The sequence below is a fragment of the Marmota marmota genome, unplaced genomic scaffold (genome assembly GCF_001458135.2).
Source record: "Marmota marmota marmota unplaced genomic scaffold, marMar, whole genome shotgun sequence".
Taxonomy (NCBI): Eukaryota; Metazoa; Chordata; class Mammalia; order Rodentia; family Sciuridae; genus Marmota; species Marmota marmota.
In genome coordinates, this window is record NW_026000026.1 from 42,742,226 (window position 1) to 42,763,580 (window position 21,355).

Consider the following 21,355-nt stretch of genomic DNA (forward strand, 5'->3'; position numbering starts at 1 on the left):
TTCTTCAAGGGTTTTGTCCTGTGCCTTGTACAATGATTAGCAGCATCCCTGGCCTCTGCCACTATAAACACATTATCACCCTATATATGATAACCAAAATGTTTCCAGACATTATCAAATGTCCTGTGGGGGGAAAATTATGCCCAATTGAAAACCTCTCGTGTAGGAACTTAAAAGGGTTGAGTAAAAACCATTTGTTTACCCAGGCATAAACATTTCAAATACTAGGTATGTCTTTTGAGTTGGTTCACACAATAGCAAATAGCAATCTTTTAGCTCTTTGCTAAGAATCAAAATAACAAACAACAGCAACTGCTACTGCAAGTGTGAACCCAAGTGTTGTATTAAATGTGTTAATTCTAATCCTCACAACTCCATTTAACAAATGAGAAAAATGAGTCAGAAGTCCACATAATTTAATCAAGGGCACACAGAGTAAGTGATAGAACTAGGATTAAAATCCAAATCTGAGGGTCTCTAAGCTTTGTCCTCTTTACACATCGTTAAACAACATCTCTCAAAGTAGTTTTCTTCTTGCCTTTGTGGCTGCCTATGTAGATAACATCTGGATCTACTCCTTCACATAAGCAGAAATCACTGTATTATCTCTTGGAATGTGCCTCTACACAATGAGCTTGAATTATGACCTCCAGGTAGAGAAGTAACATTTTAGGGCATATTATGTGTGCCAAGGGGCTACAAATGGGGGTCTATGAGATGAGCTGCAATACACTGAAAATCTGTTTTCTCAACCATTGTTGCAAAACTGGGGAGTCCCTCATAGTTCTACTGAAGAAAACAATTATCCTCAGAGGACCTGAGTCTAATTCCGTATCTTCAGTTCAAGGTAGTTTTTAATCTCTACTGGGCTTAATCGATTGTGACCCCTATATGAGGTCAGTGAGGGAGAAGGCAGAACCCTGCAAGTTCATTGCCAACACACTACTAAATGATATCATACCAAGATGGGACATTGCTGACCACAAAGGAGACTTTTAAAGAAGCAAGACAAATGTCAGAGAGTATACAGACTCTGGACTGGATCATCAATATAGGTCATCAACATCTGGCAACACACTTCCCCTTCCTGAGATGTTCCCAAGTTCCGGGTCCCTCCTGTCCAAATGTTCTTTTCTCTAACCATTCTTGGATGCAAAATTCACACACACACACACATATCCACCTGCAATGATGCCCTATTCCTTTCTTTTCATCCTAGAATTTCATACTTCAATAAAAATATATTTACAAAACATTGTGTTGATCAAATATCTATAAACAAAAACATATTTTCCATTGATTTATGTCCATTGTGGTCAATATTGGCTGCATATTGGAATCACCTGTATATTTGAATAATCAGTATTTTAAAATATTGATGCCTGGGTCCTACCCCCAAGAGACTGTTATTTAACTGGTCTGGGTGTGACCTGGGCATCAGGATTCTGCAAAGCTCCTTGGGTAATTCTAATTTGCACCTGTGGTAGACTGGTAAAATAATGGGTCCTCCTAAAGCTCAGGAAATTATGCCAAGAGTTAACAAATAGAATGGCACCAAATTAAAAAGCTTTCTGCACAGCAAACAATTATATAATGTGAAGAGAGAAACTACAGAATGGAAGAAAATCTTTGCTAGCTACTTTTCTGACAGAAGATTAATATCTAGAATATATAAATAACTCAAAAAACTTTACATCCAAACATCAAGTAACCCAGTTAATAAATGGGCAAATGAATTAAACAGACACATCTCAAAAGAAGAAATACAAATGGCAAAAATATATTTAAAATGTTCAACATCATTAGCAATTAGGAAAATGCAAATCAAAATAACACTAACATTTCATCTCACACAAGTCAGAATGGCAGTCATCAGAATACAAATAATAATAAATGCTGGAGAGGATGTAGAGGAAAAAGAACACTTTTACATTGTTGGTAAGACTGTAAATTAGTACAACCACTATGGAAATCAGTATGGATATTCCTCAAAAGATTAGGCATGAAACCATCATATGACCCAGCCATACCTCTTCTTGGTATTTATCCTAAAAAATTAAAGTCATCAAACTACATGCTCATGTTTATAGCAGCACAATTCACAATAGCCAAACTATGGAACCAGCCTAGGTGTCCGTCCATCAACAGATGAATGAATAAAGAAAATGAGGTATATACACACAATGGAGTTTTATTCACATAAAGGAAAACAAAATTATGTTATTTGCAGGAAATGGATGGAAATAGAGATCATTATTTTAAGCAAAATAAATCAAACTCAGAAGATCAAGGGTCACATGTTTTCTTTCCTATGTGGAAGCTAGAGAGGGAAAAGGGAAAAAAAAAGTGTGGAGGACTCATGAAAATCAAAGGGACATTAGTAGAGGAAAGGGATCAGAAGATGGGAGGTGGGAAGGAAGAGGGGAAGTGCTGGGGCATGATACTGGTCAAATTATATTGTTATATATATGTATGTATGAATATGTATCAACAAATCCCATCATTATGTACAACTATCATGCACCAATAAAAAAAGTGGAAAAAAATAATGCGTTCTGAGGCACCACCATACCTCTCTGCATCCGTACCCTTGTAAAATCTCCTACCACATTGACTTTGGGTGTGGCCATGTGATTTACTTTGGCCAAGTAAATATGACACAAGCAGAATCTAGAAAAACATCTGCAGGACTTGTCCTTTCTCTTACTGCATTTTAGAACTGGGGAACCTTGTGAAAACATAAAGATACCCTGCAGGAGACATGGCTCCAGCCTATAGCCAGCACCAAACATGACATGTAAGTCATGAGACCATCCAATTCAAGATGAGCAAAAAAAAAAAAAAAAAAAAGACAGCTATGTAACTGATCTCAGGCAAGATAATTAGAAGAACCACCTCCTGAATACACATCAAAATACTGTGCAGTGGCACATGCTTATAATCCTGGCAGCTTGAGAGGCTAAGACAGGGGGATCACAAGTTCAAGGCTAGCTTCAGCAATTTAGCGAGACCCTGAGCAACTTAGTGAGACTGTCTCAAAATAAAAAGCAAAAGGGTTGGGGATGGGGCTCAGTGGTAAGGTGTCCCTGGGTTAAATCGCCAGTAGCAAAACAAAACAAACAAACTGAAAAAAATCCAAAATACTGACCCACAGAATAATTAACAAATGCAATTGTTTTTTTGAGACACTAAATTTTAGAATGGTTTGTTATGCAATAATGACTAGCTGATTCAGCAGACAAAGTTGAGAAGAACTAGTTATGTAATTTCCGATATCCTTTATTTATTATTTATCCCTTTATTTATTATCACAAAAGTTAAGTTTTGGAAGCTGTTAAAGTTATCAAGAATAAAAAGCAAACATACATAATTTTGTCATCAAAGGCAGTGACTGTTCCAGTCTTTTCTCTATGCATTTTAAAGTGCAGTTAAAGTCATAAGTGTAAACTTGTGCCTTATTTTTTTTCACTCTTTATATAATAAACATTTTCCTCTGTCATTTGAAATTTCATGACAATTTTTCCTCTTAATATGTTAATGACCTTCAAGTGTTAGCACTCTCATTTAAAGTCCTTTGACTCCTTACTAAGAAATTACCTTAAGTACCTAGAAACTGACTTAAATAAAGCAGCATAATTTCCATAAAAAACTATTTTATCTAGGAACAATGTTGCACACCTGTAATCCCAGAGACTTGGGAGGCTAAGACAGGAGGACCACAAGCATGAGGCCAGCCTGGAAACTGAGCACATCTGAAATACTTCGTGTTACTAAAGCACTCAGTGGGCACAGAGAAAGTTGGATGAGAATGTCAAAATACTTTCTACTGTCATGTATAACTAAAAGAAACAAAAAATAAAAACTTTTAAAAAGTTGGTGAGAGGCATAAAGATCTTATTTTTAAACTCTTGTGAAAGCTTTACTACCTCCTTCAAACTACTTCTTTATCTGAATTCTACTTGCAGCTCCTAAAGGGGCCCTGCCTTCCAATATTAGGCAACACTAATTCTCAAAGAAATAAATAAGTAAAATCAGAACATAATGTCATTATATTGTAAATCAGTACTTAGGTTTCTAATTTTTAATGATAATTGAGATGATTTGTTTTGATAGAAGTGGCTTAGAGGACAGCGGAGGGGATGGAGGATAGGAAAGATAGTAGAATGAAACATACATTATTACTGTATGTATATATGTAACTATATGACCAATATGATTCTGCAACATGTACACTCAGAAAAATGAGAAATTATATCCCATTTATGTATGATATATCAAAGTGCATAAATGCATCTACTGCCATAAATAACCAATTAAAACAAATTTTAAAAAATGTTTTAAAAAGAAGTGCCTTGGTAAGTGGAAAAAAACAAGATTCCAGTATTTAGTAAATAACAATGATGCATTTAAGGGGTTATTTTGTCTCACTCTTTTTTTTTTTTTTTTTTTTGAGGGGGTACTGGGGATTGAACTCAGGGGCACTCAACCACTGAGCCACATCCCCAGCCCTATTTTGTATTTTATTTAGAGACAGATTTCACTGAGTTGCTTAGTACCTCGCTTTTGCTGAGGCTAGCTTTGAACTCACATTCTTCAGGCCTCAGCCTCCTGAGCCGCTGGGACTAACAGGCATACACCACTGCGCCCAGATACATTTTATCTTTAATTTTTTGTTTTAAATTTTCAGATGCCAAAACAGTCATCTTTGGTAAAGTTGCCCCTCTTTTCAAAAAGTCATGCAGTGGGCTGGGGTTGTGGCTCAGTGGTATAGCGCTTGCCTAGCATGTGTGAGGCATTAGGTTCAATTCTCAGCACCACATTAAAAACAAAATAATGTGTCCACCCACCTATAACTAAAGATACATAAATAAATGAATATTAAATAAATAAATAAATAAATNATTAAAAAAAAAAAAAAAAAAGATATTCCATCTACAGCTAAAAATATTTTTTTTAAAAAAAGGATCATGCAGTAGTTCAGCCAGCAGGGGGAGTCTGGGGCCAACAGGTATTTGATTTGGCGCTTAAATAGATTCCTGAAATGTGGCCAAACCGGTCTTGCTGAACAAAATGATTCTTCCATCACAATCACACAGACTTGCTAAGCAATTGAGGCTTTTCCCCTACAACATATGGTGAAGGTTTCCAAATTAATAGTGTTTTCAAAAAGGTTTCAAAATGGTTAAAAAGCACCAAGTGGGAAAGGAAGAATAAAGTGTCTAATGCCCTCCACTTTTGTGAAAAGACAACAGCTTCAAAGATCAATTAAATTAATACAAAACGAAAGAGTGAATCATGGTGCTGTTGTAGGCTGCATCCTGAGGAATAAGAACCATCCAGTAAATGCAATGCTTTCCTCAGAGCCAGGAGAAGCTCTTTAGAGGAGGTTCCCAGCCCTAGGCAGGCTCTTTCTTCCTGAAGACCCAAAGTGGAATTTGAAATAAAAGCAATGTTAATACACATTGATACTCATTGAGCTTATTGATTTCACTTCATTGAATGCACTTATGATTTGTGCACTTTACAGCATACCTCAGTAAAATGCAAATAAAACAATGAGTTACTTGCATATGCTACAATTAAGTTTTTTGTGTCTTTCTAATGCAACACTAATTCTCAAAGGAATAAATAAGTAAAATCAGAACATAATGTCATTATATTATAAATCAGTCTGATCACCACTTTCTTAACTTACTTAGAGACTGCAATAGCTTTAACTTGTATTTTTCCATCAGGCAGAGTAATAGGTTTTGTATACTTAAACGTATTATTTTCTCCATAACCAATTCTCTTCAGAAATTCAGGTTTGCTACCATCCAGGGTATAATATATGTTGACATCTGGGGTATCTGAAAAATTCAAAACAGGATAACTATAAATTAACACTAAAGAGGCTAGCCCCTGAATAATGCCTAAAGGTCAGTTATTTGAGGAGTTTCTACACATACAAATTCACACATATGAATTTGAATATATATGAAAATAACTAAAAATAACAATAATTCTTTCTCTGTGTTAGCACAGTGCTTTACATGAATGAGCTCACTTCTTTTTAAAAAAATATTTATTTTTTAGTTGTAGTTAGACACAATATCTTTATTTTATTTATTTATTTTTATGTGGTGCTGAGGATGGAACCCAGGGCCTTGCACGTGCTAGGCGAGGGCTCTTGCTGAGCCACAATCCCAGCCCAAATGAGCTCACTTCTGACTTCATCTGTATAAATCTGAGTCCCTATTTTATGCCCATTTTCTAGATAAGATAACTGAGTCGCTAAGAGATTAACAAACTTCCTAAATAATAGATGCATTATGGTATGACTTCTGGTCAGTTGAAACCATAGCTTATGTTCTTGAACCATTATGCTCTTGGACACAGTACCTTTATTTTTTATTTATTTATATGTGGTGCTGAGAATCAAACCCAGGGCCTCACTTGTGCTAGGCAAGTGCTTTACCACTGAACCACAACCCCAGCCCCGAACCATTATGCTCTTTTGTGTCTCTAACAGGGCATTGATACAAATAGAATAGGGGTCAGTTTTTAAGACAACACCATCCACATAGAAAACAGAAATTAATTTTTAATTTTTTTGAGCATTTCTTCATTCATTTTGTTTTGTGGTGTTGGGGATTCAACCCAGGGCCTTGCACATGCTAGGTAAGTGTACTACTACTAACGTATACCCCCAGCCTTGAGCATTTCTTTTCTTTCTTTCTTTTTTTTTTTTGGTGGTGGTGGGTACAATACCTGGGATTGAACTCAGGGGCACTTGACCACTGAGTCACATCCCCAGCACTATTTTGTATTTTATTTAGAGACAGGGTCTTACTGAGTTGCTTAGTGCCTTGCCACTGCTGAGGCTGGCTTTGAACTTGTGATCCTCCTCTGTCAGCCTCCCAAGCTGCTGGGATTACAAGTGTCTGCCACCAGGCCTGGCAGAGCCTTCAGCATTTCTTAAGAAATGACTTATTATATATTTTTTGGACTTGGTAAATGATTCTTGTAATTCCTGAAAAAAATTAAATGCAGGCTGGGGATATGGCTCAAGCAGTAGCGCGCTCGCCTGGCATGTGCGGCACACTGGGTTTGATCCTCAACACCACATAAAAATAAAATAAAGATATTGTGTCCACCTAAAAAACTAAAAAATAAATATTTAAAAAAATAAATGCAATAAATTCACGATTAAAAATTCAAAAGTTTAAAAATGCTATACAATGAAAATTCTCCCTATTAGAGCTCACATTGGCTGTCCAAAGACAACCAATGGTATACTGAGTGTCCTTCAAAAAACATTTTATTGGGCTGGGTGTGGTGGTACACACCTGTAATCCCAACATCTCAGGAGGCTGAGACAGGAGGATCATCAGTTCAAAGCCAGCCTCAGCAACAGCAAGGTGCTAAACAACTCAGTGAGACCCTGTCTCTAAATAAAATATAAAATAGTCCTGGGGATGTTGCTTAGGGTTTGAGCGCCTTTGAGTTCAATCCCTCGTACCCCCCCCAAAAAACTTTATTGGTACATATAGGTATATAGTCTTATTTTCCCCTCCCTTTTAACACTCATGGTGGCATACTATATCCTGTTCCATACATTTCTTTTCTTTTTTCAATTATTAACATGTCTTGGAAATTGTTCTATTTTGGCACATAAAGAACATTCTCTTTTTTTTTGTTATGACTGCATTCAATCTCCTCATTCAGGTGAACAACAATTTAACTCTCTAAAGAGGGACACTTAGGTTGTTTGCTTTTTTTTTCTTTTTTCTTTTGCAAACATAAGCACTGTAATGAACAATCCTATAAAGAATTCTTTTTGTAAGTACATCTATAAAACAAATATGTAGAAATAGTACTAATAGATCAAAAGGTATGTACATTTGTAAACATTTTTAGGATAGTGTCTAGCTATGTTGCCCAGGCTGTCCTTGAACTCGAAAGTCTCATGCTACAGTTCCCTGAGTAGCTGGGACTCTAGGACATACCTCTGAGCCTGACTTTGCATTTGTACTTTTGATTAATATATTCAAACTGCATTCCCTGGGTGATTAAGCAATGTACACTGCCACCCGCCATGCATGAAAATGCCTATTTAACCACAATCTCCCCAATAAAGTATGTTACCTATTTTTCTTTTAATTTTGCTAATTTCTGAGATTGAAAAAATAGTATCTTTCCAGGCATAGTGCCATATACCTGTAATCCCAGGTATTTGGGAGGCTGAAGCAATAGGATCACAAGTTTGAGGACAGCTCAGCAACTTTGTGAGACCTTGTATCAAAACAAAAACTTGTATCAAAATAAGAACTATGAGCACACATATTTACATTTTAATTTTGGTTCCTTATTTTTAAAAATCAAATTATCTTTTAAGATAAAGGAGGACATAGTATAATGTAACCATATTCTTAGTTGGAATTCTTAGTCTAGGAAGCATAGGAGACATACTAGAAATGTAGATAGTTTGTATATATTTATTAAAATATATAATTGGAGTTTCAAAATCTTTTTTAGACAAATATTTCTTCAAATTTTGGATCTATAAAGCTTTCATTTCTCATGTTCATTAAATGTACATGTGTGTGTATGTATATAGATACATTTAAGAGTTTGAAGAATAAATATTACCAGGAGATATAGTCTCTCTTTTATTTTTATAATAGTTAAAATATATTTTATTACATGCTGGATCCTGTCCACCTCACATATATACCAAGTCACTCAGTCCTTACAATGGCTCCAAGTGGCAGATATGACTAACTTTATCTTACTATAAGGAAATTGAGACTCAGAAAGGCTATGTAAAGTGCCGTACGTCATCAGATGTTGTCAAAGATAGGATTCCATTTCTAAACTGAGACATTTGAAAGTCTGTATTAGTAAGTTAAATTTATTTATTTATTTATTTAATATTCATTTATTTATGTATCTTTAGTTATAGGTGGGTGGACACATTATTTTGTTTTTATGTGGTGCTGAGGTTCGAACTCATGCTTGCTAGGCGAGCACTCTACCATTGAGCCACAACCCCAGCCCATAGTAAGTTAAATTTATTATCCAAGCAAAATAACAAGCTTCCTGGGAAAATTAAAATTAAATTTTAATTTTTTTTAATTTTTAAATTTAATTAAAATTAAATTCAACTAAGGTGAATCAATTGGAACTGTGTACCTATATAAATGAGAGCTTAGTCAAAGCTAACCATTTAATCTAAATATATACCATGTTTTAAACAACCAAAGTACAACATTGTTTGGAATTGTGGAAGTTTTACAAACTTCCCAACATCCTGAGTATAGAAAGCATATAAAGAGATGAATCAGCAACCACATGAACACAAAGAATATGACAATGTTATTTTAAACAATTTCCAACACATATGATTCCTACCTGATTTCATTTCCAAAAAAGTATTGTTATCAATTTCATGATTTGCTTTTCCAGGTTGAGGCACCCGAAGTGGTATGATCTGAGGGACACACACCGAACCAGCAGTCATATTCTCTCCTTATTAAAAAAAAAGGATAAAAATAAATTCTATTAAGCACCTATATCTGAATACAAGAACTGAAGAGCAGCAACTTACTTAAATATGGCAAAATTAGTGTAACCTAAAGAGAATATTATGAGTATGCCACTTACAAATATCATCCCATTTTAATTGAAATAATTTACATTTCAGCTTTATTTTTGCTGTTGAGAAAGAGCATGAATGAATGAGATGGGATAATGGAGTCATTTTAAATGGACAAATTAAATGACTAAAACAGAACAGAGACCATCACTAATGCTCTGAACTCAATTCCGTCTGGATTATTATAACCCTTTCTTTCCTTCAATTATTGGGCCATCACCCTTGACCTCAAGCAAGTCATCACAGAGGGTGACCAGAAGGAACTGTGTAGGCAGCACAAAGTGTTCATTTAGAGCCAACTCTTCTGGGAAAGCTTCAGGTCCATGGTCCAGGAACCACCACAGTGGTTCTTAAATTTGATAGCTACATAGACACTTTAGAAGGACTGCAAAGCATCACTTCTGAAGAGAAAGGAAGTTAGTACAGATATAAACAGTGATCAACAAACACAAGTCTCCCACTTTAATCTGTTGTACTTATAAATTATTAATTACCAGTACAGAGGCCTTCCAAGAATATGCCTTCCAAGAAGTTGGAAAGTGCTAATTATAACTTCCATATTCACTCAACTTTTAAAGTCTAATTTTTGCATCCTCATTTTTAAATTTACAATTTTCCATACACTTATGTACACTTATGCATCAATTTGTGTTTGGGCATTAGACTATATCTAGTGTCTTTAGTTTTGGTTGTGGCAACTCTTACACACAGTTGCTCTGAACATCTTTGCATTTTCAGTCTCGTCAGATTGTATTAGTGGGATAACTAAACTTAAGGAGTGAACTTAAAACCTCCCTTGTTGGATAGTTCCAGATTGAGAGCCAAGAATATAAACTGTGGGAGCAGGAGGACCACAAGTTCAAAGCCAGCCTCAGCAACCTACGGAGGCATTAGGCATCTTAGTGAGACCCTGTCTCTAAATAAAATACAAAAAAGGGCTGGGGATGTGTCTCAGTGGTTATATGCCCTTGAGTTCAATCCCCAGTACCAAAAAAAAAAAAAAAAAAAAAAATCTAAACTGCGGATACTAGCGCAGCACTGGGCCTGACAAAAGTGTGACTGAACACGGGAACACGGGAGTGCGGGAGAACGTGCCCTTACGCACATTTCCATTCAAGTGAGAAGCATTTAAAATAAAAATACTTGAAAAGACATAAATAAATAGTTGATGGATAGAATAATTCGCGCATGGAACTAGTAGCTGCCCTTGGGAGGCCAGTGGGCCTCAAGCGAAGGAGACCGAGAAAAATGTCTGATCACTAGATTCAAACCGCAGAGGGCGGTCAACAGCACCCCACCACCACCTCCCAACTACCTCCACCTGCACCATCTTCTTGCTTATAGGACCCTATAGGGTCCTCGCCCTGGTCCATCAGGGGCAGTCAGGAACGCCTGCGTCCTTTAGTTGGAGTAAAGGAGGCCCTCCTCCTCCTCCTCCAGCAGTCACGAGGACCGAGATCAGGACCCCCAAGGCACTTCAGCCTCCCCCAACCCGGTTGCCTGTCTCTCACCGCCTCTTGCAGGCTCCTTTGCCGCAGCCCGGGTTACCACAGACGCGGTGAGCGCGCTCCGCCCACTGGGAACTGGGCAAATGATTGGCGGAAAAATCGGCCTCCTAGCAACCAGCCCCGCCCCTGTCACTGGGCGGAGAGACTGGTACCAGCCTGGATCTCTAGTCCGAAGGCTTTACCGTAGATATCCAAGAATATGCCTTCCGAGAAATTGAAAAGTGCTAAGAGGTGACGTTGCTACTCGGAATAAGAGAACCAGGTTCTTTTGTTCGACAGGTATTGAAATTGTGCACAAGACTAAGACGCTATGTCGGCGCCGGCGAGTGGTGCGGAGCAGGCGCGGCTTGGCCGCCTCAAGCCGACAGACTAGCAAGGACCGGCTGCGACACGAGGAAGAAGGCCCCTCGCTCCCGGGCCTATGCTGTCTTCCGCGGTTACCGGTGTTCTGTGGTTAGTAATTCAGGGTTCAGGAACTGAGCCCTAATGGCGGAGGTGAAGGTGAAGGTGCAGCCGCCCGACGCGGATCCGGTCGAAATAGAAAACAGGTAAGCCAGAGAGGCTTGGTTCCCGGTTCCAGACCCCCCTTTCCTCCCGCAGAGGGGCGGTCATTTAGGCAACCGGATCCATTCTCCAGGACTCCTTGGGAGTGGACTGAGCAGGTTGAGTGAGCACGCGGGGAAGTAAAGTGCGGGATTCTGAATACCCTTCCCCAGGAGAACAGGACTTCAGAAGTTCCAGACGGGATTGACAGCTTGCAATGATGGGTATAACTGACTTTGCCCGGATGCTGTTTGGTGCACTACCTATGTTAAGGAAATCAGTGCTCTGAAAATAGACCTGCCTTTCCCCCCCGCAGTACTTGTGGATACATATTCTAATTCAGGATTGCTCCATCACTTAAGGGAACTTCTACAATAGAACGTTTGGGCCAAGTTAGGGTTCAGTTTGCGATTACAAAGCAACATTAACCCGAAAGGTTTAGAAGAAGTATTGAACTCAGGATTTTAGGGCATCTAAAGCTTTTTCCAATGTTATATACTCGATAACAGTGAATTCTACATTATCGCATAGTTTTAAGAGACCCTGACTTTTTTAAATTGTTATAAACAACGCATTTATTAATCCGAAAACAAGATCTGGACTTATTTGTAAGGGCTAATTATAAAAACAGGCACCAGTTATGATGAATTATCTTAACACTTCCTTATCACTTCCCAAAAGAAGTGCCCACATTTATTGGTAATCCACCAGTTGGACCAATTGAAAGTATGATGCCACCACAGCCAGGCATCCCACAGCAGCAAGGAATGAGACCCCCACCCCCAATGCCACTTCATGGTCAGTATGGTGGTCAGAATCAAGCCATGCCAATTTACTTTCCTGGTGCTAAGCTTCTGTATGGGCAGGAACTGCCTGCCAGTGGTATCCTCTTACCAAGGTGGGCCTCCTCGACCTCCAGTGGGAATGAGACCTCCTGTAATGTCACTAGATGGCTGTTACTGATCTTGTTTCATCCAGTTTAATAGGTTTGGAGAGTAAACCTTTTCTCAACTTGTGCTATTTATATAGCCAAGCTTCTCTCCATGAGGCTTCATTGTGACTTTAACAAACATTATCTTCCCACATGCCAGAAACTATTGGACATTTATTTTACATGGGAAAAATTATTTGGAATAATATAGCAGGAACTTTTCCTGAAGTTGCAAAAAGTCTGCATTTGTTTCTTGCTTTCAGATTTACTACTTAATTTTGTTATACTTATTTCAGCTGAGAACATTGAAATCTCAGCTTTAATATTGTTTCTGTTTTTGTTAGACTTTTGTGCTAATTTAAAATTTATATCTGATGAAAAGAAGTGTTCCCCTTAAATAACACTAATAATGTAAATGTGTATTTAAAAAGCAACCTCATCATTTTTAAAATATATTTTTAGTTGTCAATAAAGATCTATTGACAACTAAATTTGATTCTTCATGATACTGAAAATCAAACCTAGTGCCTCACACATGCCAGGCAAATGTGCTACTGCTGAGCCCCAGCCCCAGGCCCAGCCCAATTTCCTTAATTTTTAATATGCTTTGGTTCAAAATCATCATACAAACTCAGAGTATCAGCCAAATGTGAATAAAGAAAAGGCACAATTTCAAACTATTGTGCTTGTACTTCTCTACCACTGCCTCTTGAAGCAGGTAAATATAAATGATATCATTAATACCTTTGTTTCTAGGATTATAGAACTATGCCATCAATTTCCTCATGGAATCACAGACCAAGTAATTCAGAATGAAATGCCTCATATAGAAGCCCAACAACGGGCAGTGGCCATAAATAGACTGTTGTCCATGGTAAGGAGAATCCAACTAGCTAACATAATTATTTATATATTATGATTGTTATTGCCTTCTATTAGTCTTGATGGTTAATTTTATGTTTACACTTGACTGGGAGATGGAATTCCTGGCTATCTTAGCTATACATTATTTCTGGGGGTGTTCTAGAAGAGATTAGCATTTGAATTGGTTAACTGAGGAAAGCACATGGTCCTCCCCAATGTGGATGGGCAGCATCCAGTCTTTGAGGGCCTGAATAGAAGAAAAAAAGTAGAAGAAGGTTGAATTTACTTGCCTGACTATTTGAACTGGGACATCAGTTTTCTCCTTCCCTCAGCACTTTTGGTACTTAGGCCTTCAGATTTGGATGGGGATCTATACCATTGTCTCTCTGGTTCTTAGACATTGATCTATACCACTGACTTTGTTGGGTGTTCAGCTTACAGAAGGCAGAGCATAGGACTTCTCAGTCTCTATAATCACACAAACGGATACCTTATAATAAATTTCTTTCTAGTGTGGGGCTGGGGATGTGGCTCAAGCGGTAGCGCGCTTGCCTGGCATGCGTGGGGCGCTGGGTTCGATCCTTAGCACCAGATAAAAATAAAATAAAGATGTTGTGCCCACCAAAAACTAAAAAAAAAAAAAAAAGTTAAAAAATTCTCTCTCTCTCTCTCAAAAAAAAAAAACAGAAAGTGTGCTAGGATTAGGATATAACTAATAAGACTCCAAGCCAGGAAACAGCTCAGGCTGGCTGAATTGAGAGAAGAAATAATTACGTACCATTTTACAAGATGAACAAAATAAATGTATTCTTTAAAATATTTGTTTAGATGTTGATGGATCTTTATTTTATTCATTTATTTATATGTAGTGCTGAGATTCTAACCTAGTGCCTCACACATGCTAGGCAAGCACTCTACCTCTGAGCCATGACCCCAGCCCCTACATGTATTTTTTTAAACTGTTGTGTTTATTAACTTAGTTGGTATGTTAAGGGCACATAGGCATAGTCTGTTCTCAATGCCTGTTTACTTCCTGCTGCCAGTTTTGGACCATTTCCTGTGAAATATCTCCCCTTTGATTTTCCTGTGAATCATCCCAGAGTCTATTCATTTAGAGTTTCACTCTCCACAGTATCACTCTGAAGTTTTCAGGAGGCAGAAGTAAGACCAGCTAAGTGCCAGCAGTCCAATTAAGGGCATCCTCTGCCCCCAGAGTCATTGCAGTGGGATTTTTCCATGAACCCGTTAGGCCTGCACTTACCTATTGTTCTCCTTAAGAATGGAAGGCAGTGATACCATTCTTCTCCAACTTTACAAAAATACCCAGTTTGTGGTACTGCATGGTCCAAATTTCTGTCATCAAAACTCCCATTTCCTAAGAAGAGTTTCAGTTTGATTTTACTAGCAGCTAATTAAAAGTTCTGCACTAGGCCTCATGATTGATATGCTTTTTTAAATCTTCCAGCTTTGTGAGATTTGTAAGGGCTCTGGATATGGAGATTTGAGATCAGGTTTTGTTAAACCATTTCATTCAGCCTTCCAGCTCAGAGATTGGCAAGCTTTTTCTAAAAAGTGCTAAATAGTGTATCTTTAAGGATTTGTAAACCAAATGGTTTTTGTTACAATTACTCATCTCTGTCATTTTAACAAGAAGCAGCCGATGGACAATAACATAAACAACTGTGACCATGTTGCAATAAAAATTTATTTATTAAACAAACAAACAAACAAACAAGCAGTGGACCAGATTGCTGATCTGTTTTAGCCCAAAGATAAAAGGGGTATTGTAATCTCTCATCATTTTACTATAGTGAAAATTTACAGTTCCAGGGAGAATTGTGAAAGGGATTCTGGTAATTTATGGCAGTAGATTATATTCCTTTTTATCATCTGACCTCCCTCTGCATTCTTTCTTTCTGAAGATCTTTCGAAGTACCTCCCTCTCTTACCACCTCTGCATCTGCTGCCTACTGCCAGTCCTGTTGGTTATAGGCTGTAGGCAGTGGTAGAGCTATTGAAGTATTTTGAGCAAACACATGATTATTAATAATCACTGTTGATCTTAGCTCTTAATCAGTGCTCAAACTTGAACCCCATCTTCATTCCTATTACTCCTACCTGTGTTCAGGCTCTTGGATTTTACCTGGGCTTTTGCAGTAGCATCTTAACTGGCTTCTCTGACTTCACCTGCCTGAGAGCAGCCAGTCTGATCTGCCTTAAATGTAAGTCTGACCCATTTACTCTCCTGCCTCAAATCTGTCAACACTAGAGATTCAAGTCCAAATTCCTGAGCTTGACAACACTGAACTCCTGTCTTCTTCATCAGGCTTATCTCCTCTACCACATTGCCTCAAAGTTAGTTGTCAGAGGAAACAGATTGTTTTTGATTTGCTGCCACATCAAGCTGTTTCATGCCTCACAACCTTGACTCATGCTGTCCTCCTTGCTTTCTTCACACACTATCTTCTGTTACCCTTTAGGACTCAGATCTGCCATTGTCTAGGAAGTCACCCACATCTCTACATTAGGCCATAGCCTTTTCTCTGAGAGACTGTCCACTTTTAACTCTTCCTTCTTTTCTTCCTCCTTTCCCTTCACTGTCTTTCTTTTGCAGTGCTGGGAAGCACTTTCTTATACATGCTAGGCAAACATTCTACCACTGAGCTATATATCCTCAGCCCTTTTTATTTTTTATTTTGAGACAGGGTCTCATCAAGTACCTATACTGGCCTTGAACTTGTAAACCTTCTGCCTCAGCCTCCTGAGACTTCTTACTTCTTTCTTCATGCCAGCTAGATAGTGTTGATGTTAGTTGTGTTTCCCTTTTTGAATTTCTGTTTGTTGCATAGGGTGTGTGTCTCAATGGTAGAGGCCTTGTCTAGTATGCCTAAGGGCCCTAGGTTTAGTCCCCAGAAAAACATACTCACACACAAAGAATTTATCCCCCCAAATAGTTATCATAACATCTAGCACAGTATGGATGTTCAGTAAATGTTTATAGGTTGAGTAGACAACTGAATGGAGCCTCCAAATAACTTTGTGGTCCTGCTTTGCCACTTATTGGGATTGGGGGAGGGAGGGAAGGTGTGTGAAGTTCATCCAGTATGTCAGTCAGTTTTCAAGTTCAAGTTAATCTTTCCAGTCTTAACAACTCAGAAATGGGACCCCCACAGCCATGGTTTCCCAGAACTGCCAGAAACTCAATAGTGTAATCATCTGGGTTCTCCTAAAGTTAAACCCATGGAAATTCAGAAGAATGACAGCATGCTTTATTTTTGCTTCATTATATAGAAATAATACAACTACGGATCTTTCATTCATTGGTTGACCTTCCTACCCAGCTTTCATATAACACAATAAAAATCATGCATAGCAGTAAATGTCACTGTTAACTTTATAATTTATTTTGTCATTGTACTGTAGGCTATTGATGCATGTTTAACCTTATCAGAACTTTTTATACAAATTATATTTCATTTTTATGTATGCTATAATTTGGATTTATTTGGATTTGAATATGGAATTTAATTTATTGTTCTAAAGCTGTTTTTAAAATATTCTTCACACAGAAAATAGTGTTGATATTTTGAAATATTTTGAGATGAATCTATTTGAAAAATACATTGGGGTTAGCAATGTAGCTTAGTGGTAGAGAGATTGCCTAGCATACTTATACGTGGCCTTTTGTCAAAACCTAAGTCTCACTTGGTGTGGTGGTACACACCTTTAATCATAGCAACTGGAGAGGATAAGGCAGAAGGATTGCAGGTTTGAGGCCAGCCTCAGCAACCTAGCAAAACCCTGTCTCACACAATAAAAAGGGCTGGGAGTGTTGCCCAGTGGTAAAGCACCCTGGATTCAATCCCCAGTACCAAAAACAAACAAACAAACAAACCTTAAGTCTCAAATGAGAAACTAAAAATTAAATGGGGAAGATAGAGTATTTTACTCTATAATAAACAAAAACATTAAAGAATGCATTAAAATACGAATGGGATCCTACTAAGTTATACTCCATGTATGTATAATATGTCAAAATACAAACACTCTACTGTTATATATATCTAAAAAGAACCAATAAAATAAAAAATAAATAAAATTTGGAATTCATTAAAAAAAGACTGCATTAACATCTGTCACTGTATTTTATGTATAAATATATGTGTATGTCTCTAAAATAATTGACTCCTACTTTCTATTAAAAAACTATCATTAGGGTCAGTTGGATCTCTTAAGGAGCAATACAGGCCTTTTATACAGAATAAAGGACTCTCAGAATGCTGGGTAAGCAACTTTTTTTTTTTTTTAATTTTAAGAAAGTAAATATTGCAAAAATACTGTGTGTGTCAGAAAAAAAAAAAAAAAGCTAATACAAAATTGTATAATGTAATCCTGTCCTGCATATCATCCCTATTTCCTATCATATTTTCCATTTCCCAGAATAACCACTCCTAATAATTTGGTATATATCTTTCCTTCTAACTGTATATAAGTACTCATAGTGATTATATATTTATATATAATCTTTTTCTTTTTCTTTTTTCCTTTTTTTTTTTTAATAAAATTGGGATCTCACTATCCATACTGTTTTGTAACTTGTTTTTTTCACTTACCATATCTTGGACATCTTTTCATGTTGATACATACAGCTCTGTCTCATTCTTTTTAAGGTAAGCCCTTCTTTTTGGTAAATAAGTCAATGTGATGACTTTGTCTGCTAATTCATTTGAGTAGTCATGTAGATTATTAGATGTCTTATACCCCTTTGCTTTTTAAATTCTGCTTTATTCCCCTACAGTAAAATGAAGGGATCAGACAACCAAGAAAAACTAGTATATCAAATTATAGAGGATGCAGGAAATAAAGGTAAGCATGTGAAGGATGAAACAGAAAAAACATTTGTCTTTGGGGTTACATGTAGGATTGAGATTCTGGCTTCTGGGTAGAGCTTAGTCTATAAAGTATAATGATGCCATGTGTGTAAAAAGTAGAGGAAATGAATAGAATATGCACTTATGACACATATATGCTTGAAGGACACCCTCTGAATTCTGAGCCACATGAATGAATTATCTATGCAAAACTTGTTTTTTACATTTTTAGCTATATGATGGTTCTTAATCTGTTTTATGTTGTTACAGACTGGGAAATTTTTTAAAGAAATTTATTTCTTATAATTCAGGAGGCTGAGAAGTTCCAAGTCCAAGGGCTACATTTAGTTAGAGCCTTTTTGCTGATGGAAATTCTTCATAGAATCCCAAGGTAACACAGGGGATCACATGATTGGACAGGAAGTTACCCAGAGAGAGCTACATTTATAATAGCCCCTCACTCAGTAGCCCATTGATCCATGAAAAATGGACCCAATTACCTCCCAGAGGTCCCACCTCTCAAATATTATTAACGCATGACTTGGGGGATTAAATTTCCAACCCATGAAATTTGGGGCAGGACACATGTGAGCCTGAGTTTCTTCATCTTATCTGTAAATTGAGAGAGAGAGAATTTTTTAATATTTATTTTTCAGTTTTCGGTGGACACAACATCTTTATTTTATTTTATGTGGTGCTGAGGATCGAACCCAGTGCCATGCATATGTCAAGCGGGCGCATTACCACTTGAGCCACATCCCCAGTCCCATTGAGTCTTTGATAGTAGCTTGCAGATTTCCTTTCCACATATAATATTTATTTCCTTCTTTTAATTATGACTTTACACAATAGGCTTTTAGTGTTTTTGAGAACCATAGACTTTATGTTTCTACTTTATAAATACAGTATTGCATAAATAATGGATGTATATGCATGGAGGTGCTCAGCTAAAAGTTTTTTTTTTTTTCCCTCCCAATTGAGGATGGCAGTTGACCCTCTGACCCAAGTATAAGTTTGTTATTCACATTTATAGTCTAGAATGAAAATATCAGGAGACAGAGATTGGGGTGCAGGAAGGGATGAAAGAGATGACATAAGTTAATTTAATAACATTCATGTTTTTTGTCTTTCATTACAAAAATGTCCTTTTCATATGCCTTTAAGAAGGTACCTGCATGGGAGTCTAAGAAGTTTCCAGTTATACTATAAAGAATAGGACTTATTGCTGGGCATAGTGGAGCATGCCTGTAATCCCAGCAATTTGGGAGGCTGAGGCAGGAGGATCCCAAGTTCAAAGCCAGCCTCAGCAATTGGAAAAACCCTAAGCAATTTAGCATACCTTTTCTCAAAAAATAAAAAGATAAAAAGGGCTGGGTATGTGACTCAGTGGTTAAGCACCTCTGGGTTCAATATCCCTAGTACCAAAAGAAAGAAAAAAGAAAAGAATATTACTTATTTATTGTTTTGCATAATTTTGTATTTTTTTTTAAATCCAGGGTTGTGTTTTTGTTCATTTTTATCTTAAAACAGTTACGTAAAACATTTTGTTAAAGGATGTACTATAACTTTATTTTGGTAGTTTTGGAATGAGATATATATGATAGGAGTAGAAACAAAAAGCCATAAACACCATAGTGCAACTTATTTTATTTTACTTTCTTATAGGAATATGGAGCAGAGATATTCGATATAAAAGTAACTTACCATTAACAGAAATCAACAAAATTCTAAAGAATTTGGAAAGTAAAAAGCTTATCAAAGCTGTTAAGTCTGTAGCAGTAAGTAGTTTTTTTTTCCCTAAATATTCATTTAAATATGTTGTTCCAAGTATGTTTCAAGTTTTTATTCATTAAGCTATATTGTGATTTAAAACAACTCAGGAGACTGAGGCAGGAGGATTGTGAGTTGAAAGCCAGCTTTAGCAACGGCGAGGCACTAAGTAACTCAGTGAGACCCTCCTGTCTTAATAAAAATACAAACTGGAGCTGGGGATGGGGATGTGGCTCAGTGGTTGAGTACCCCTGAGTTCAATCCCCAGTACCAAAAGAACAAAAAAAACAAAAAAAAAAAAGGAAGGGGGAGGAGGGAGGACAGGGATATCTGTAAAACTAAAAGCGAAGAAAGTGTACGTGAGAACTGTACTTGAGTTGATGCAATTTTTTCCCATGAGGATTCTGGCTAATCATTCTGATACTACCATACATAGTGTATTAGAATTGAATATGTATATAAATGATGGGGGGTGTTGGCTGCGATGCAATTCTGACACAGGTTAAAGACACAGTCCCCGTCAGCCCTCCAAGAGTATCTTCATTTGAGACACCAGTTGTAAGTTCAGGTCTCCCCAGGCCACCCACACTCTGACCGATTGGCTACAAATTTAGGGGCTCCAAAGACTCCCTCAGATTCAGTAATTTGCTAGAATACTCATGGAATTCAAGAAAGTGCTGTACTTACCATTACAGTTATGTAGGCTACAAAGAACCAGCCAATTGAAGATACACATAGGGCAAGGACTGGGAGGATTCCAAAATGAAAAAATTTCCATATTTTCCGGGAATATCACCCCCAAGCACATTGATGTATGGTTACCAAGGAAATTCAACCAAGCATTGATATTCAGAATTTTCACTGGAGTTTTGTTATATTGGTCTGATGAATTGAATGCTTGATGTGACTGAATTCAAGCTTTAGCCCTGCTCCCCTTCTAAAAGATTAGATTGATGTCACATGGCTCAAAGTTCCAACCTTCTAAATCATGTAGTTGGGCTTTCCAGCGTGGAAAGCTCCCATTCAGGGGTTCATCAAAAGTCACCTTGTTAGCATAAAACCAGGTATGGTCCAAGGGACCAGTAAATAACAAGGAAATATCTTATTGGGAAATTTAAAAATGTAGTGGTTACTTCCCAGGAATCAAGAGACAAAAATATTCTACTGCCAGGTATAACTAAAAAGAACCAAAAAAAAAAAAAAAAAAAAAAAAAAAAAAAAAAAAAAAAAA

At 37.2% G+C, this 21,355-nt stretch overlaps 2 protein-coding genes across 13 annotated transcripts in view; one reads left to right on the plus strand and one right to left on the minus strand.

The window, feature by feature from the left end:
• Dzank1 (double zinc ribbon and ankyrin repeat domains 1) overlaps nucleotides 1-11,266 on the minus strand; it is a 79,600-nt gene extending 68,334 nt beyond the window's left edge. For 3 of the 9 annotated variants that reach the window (XM_048811354.1, XM_048811349.1, XM_048811356.1), the window contains exons 1-4: nucleotides 10,953-11,142; nucleotides 9,394-9,510; nucleotides 8,200-8,274; nucleotides 5,696-5,849 (exon numbers count right to left, since the gene is read on the minus strand). In XM_048811354.1, coding sequence (XP_048667311.1) covers nucleotides 5,696-5,849; nucleotides 8,200-8,274; nucleotides 9,394-9,510; nucleotides 10,953-11,010 — 404 coding nt within the window. In that variant the 5' untranslated portion in view covers nucleotides 11,011-11,142. The other 6 variants (XM_048811351.1, XM_048811350.1, XM_048811352.1 and 3 more) reach the window with 6 other exon arrangements.
• Nucleotides 11,267-11,284: 18 nt separating this feature from the next.
• Polr3f (RNA polymerase III subunit F) overlaps nucleotides 11,285-21,355 on the plus strand; it is a 16,133-nt gene continuing 6,062 nt past the window's right edge. Inside the window, exons 1-7 of one of the 4 annotated variants that reach the window (XM_015483282.2) lie at nucleotides 11,285-11,424; nucleotides 11,612-11,693; nucleotides 13,376-13,493; nucleotides 17,700-17,767; nucleotides 18,133-18,153; nucleotides 18,282-18,349; nucleotides 20,020-20,132. In XM_015483282.2, coding sequence (XP_015338768.1) covers nucleotides 11,632-11,693; nucleotides 13,376-13,493; nucleotides 17,700-17,767; nucleotides 18,133-18,153; nucleotides 18,282-18,349; nucleotides 20,020-20,132 — 450 coding nt within the window. In that variant the 5' untranslated portion in view covers nucleotides 11,285-11,424; nucleotides 11,612-11,631. Of the gene's footprint in view, nucleotides 11,694-11,726; nucleotides 11,913-13,375; nucleotides 13,494-17,699; nucleotides 17,768-18,132; nucleotides 18,154-18,281; nucleotides 18,350-20,019; nucleotides 20,133-21,355 lie in introns of those variants that run through there. The other 3 variants (XM_048811358.1, XM_015483293.2, XM_048811359.1) reach the window with 3 other exon arrangements.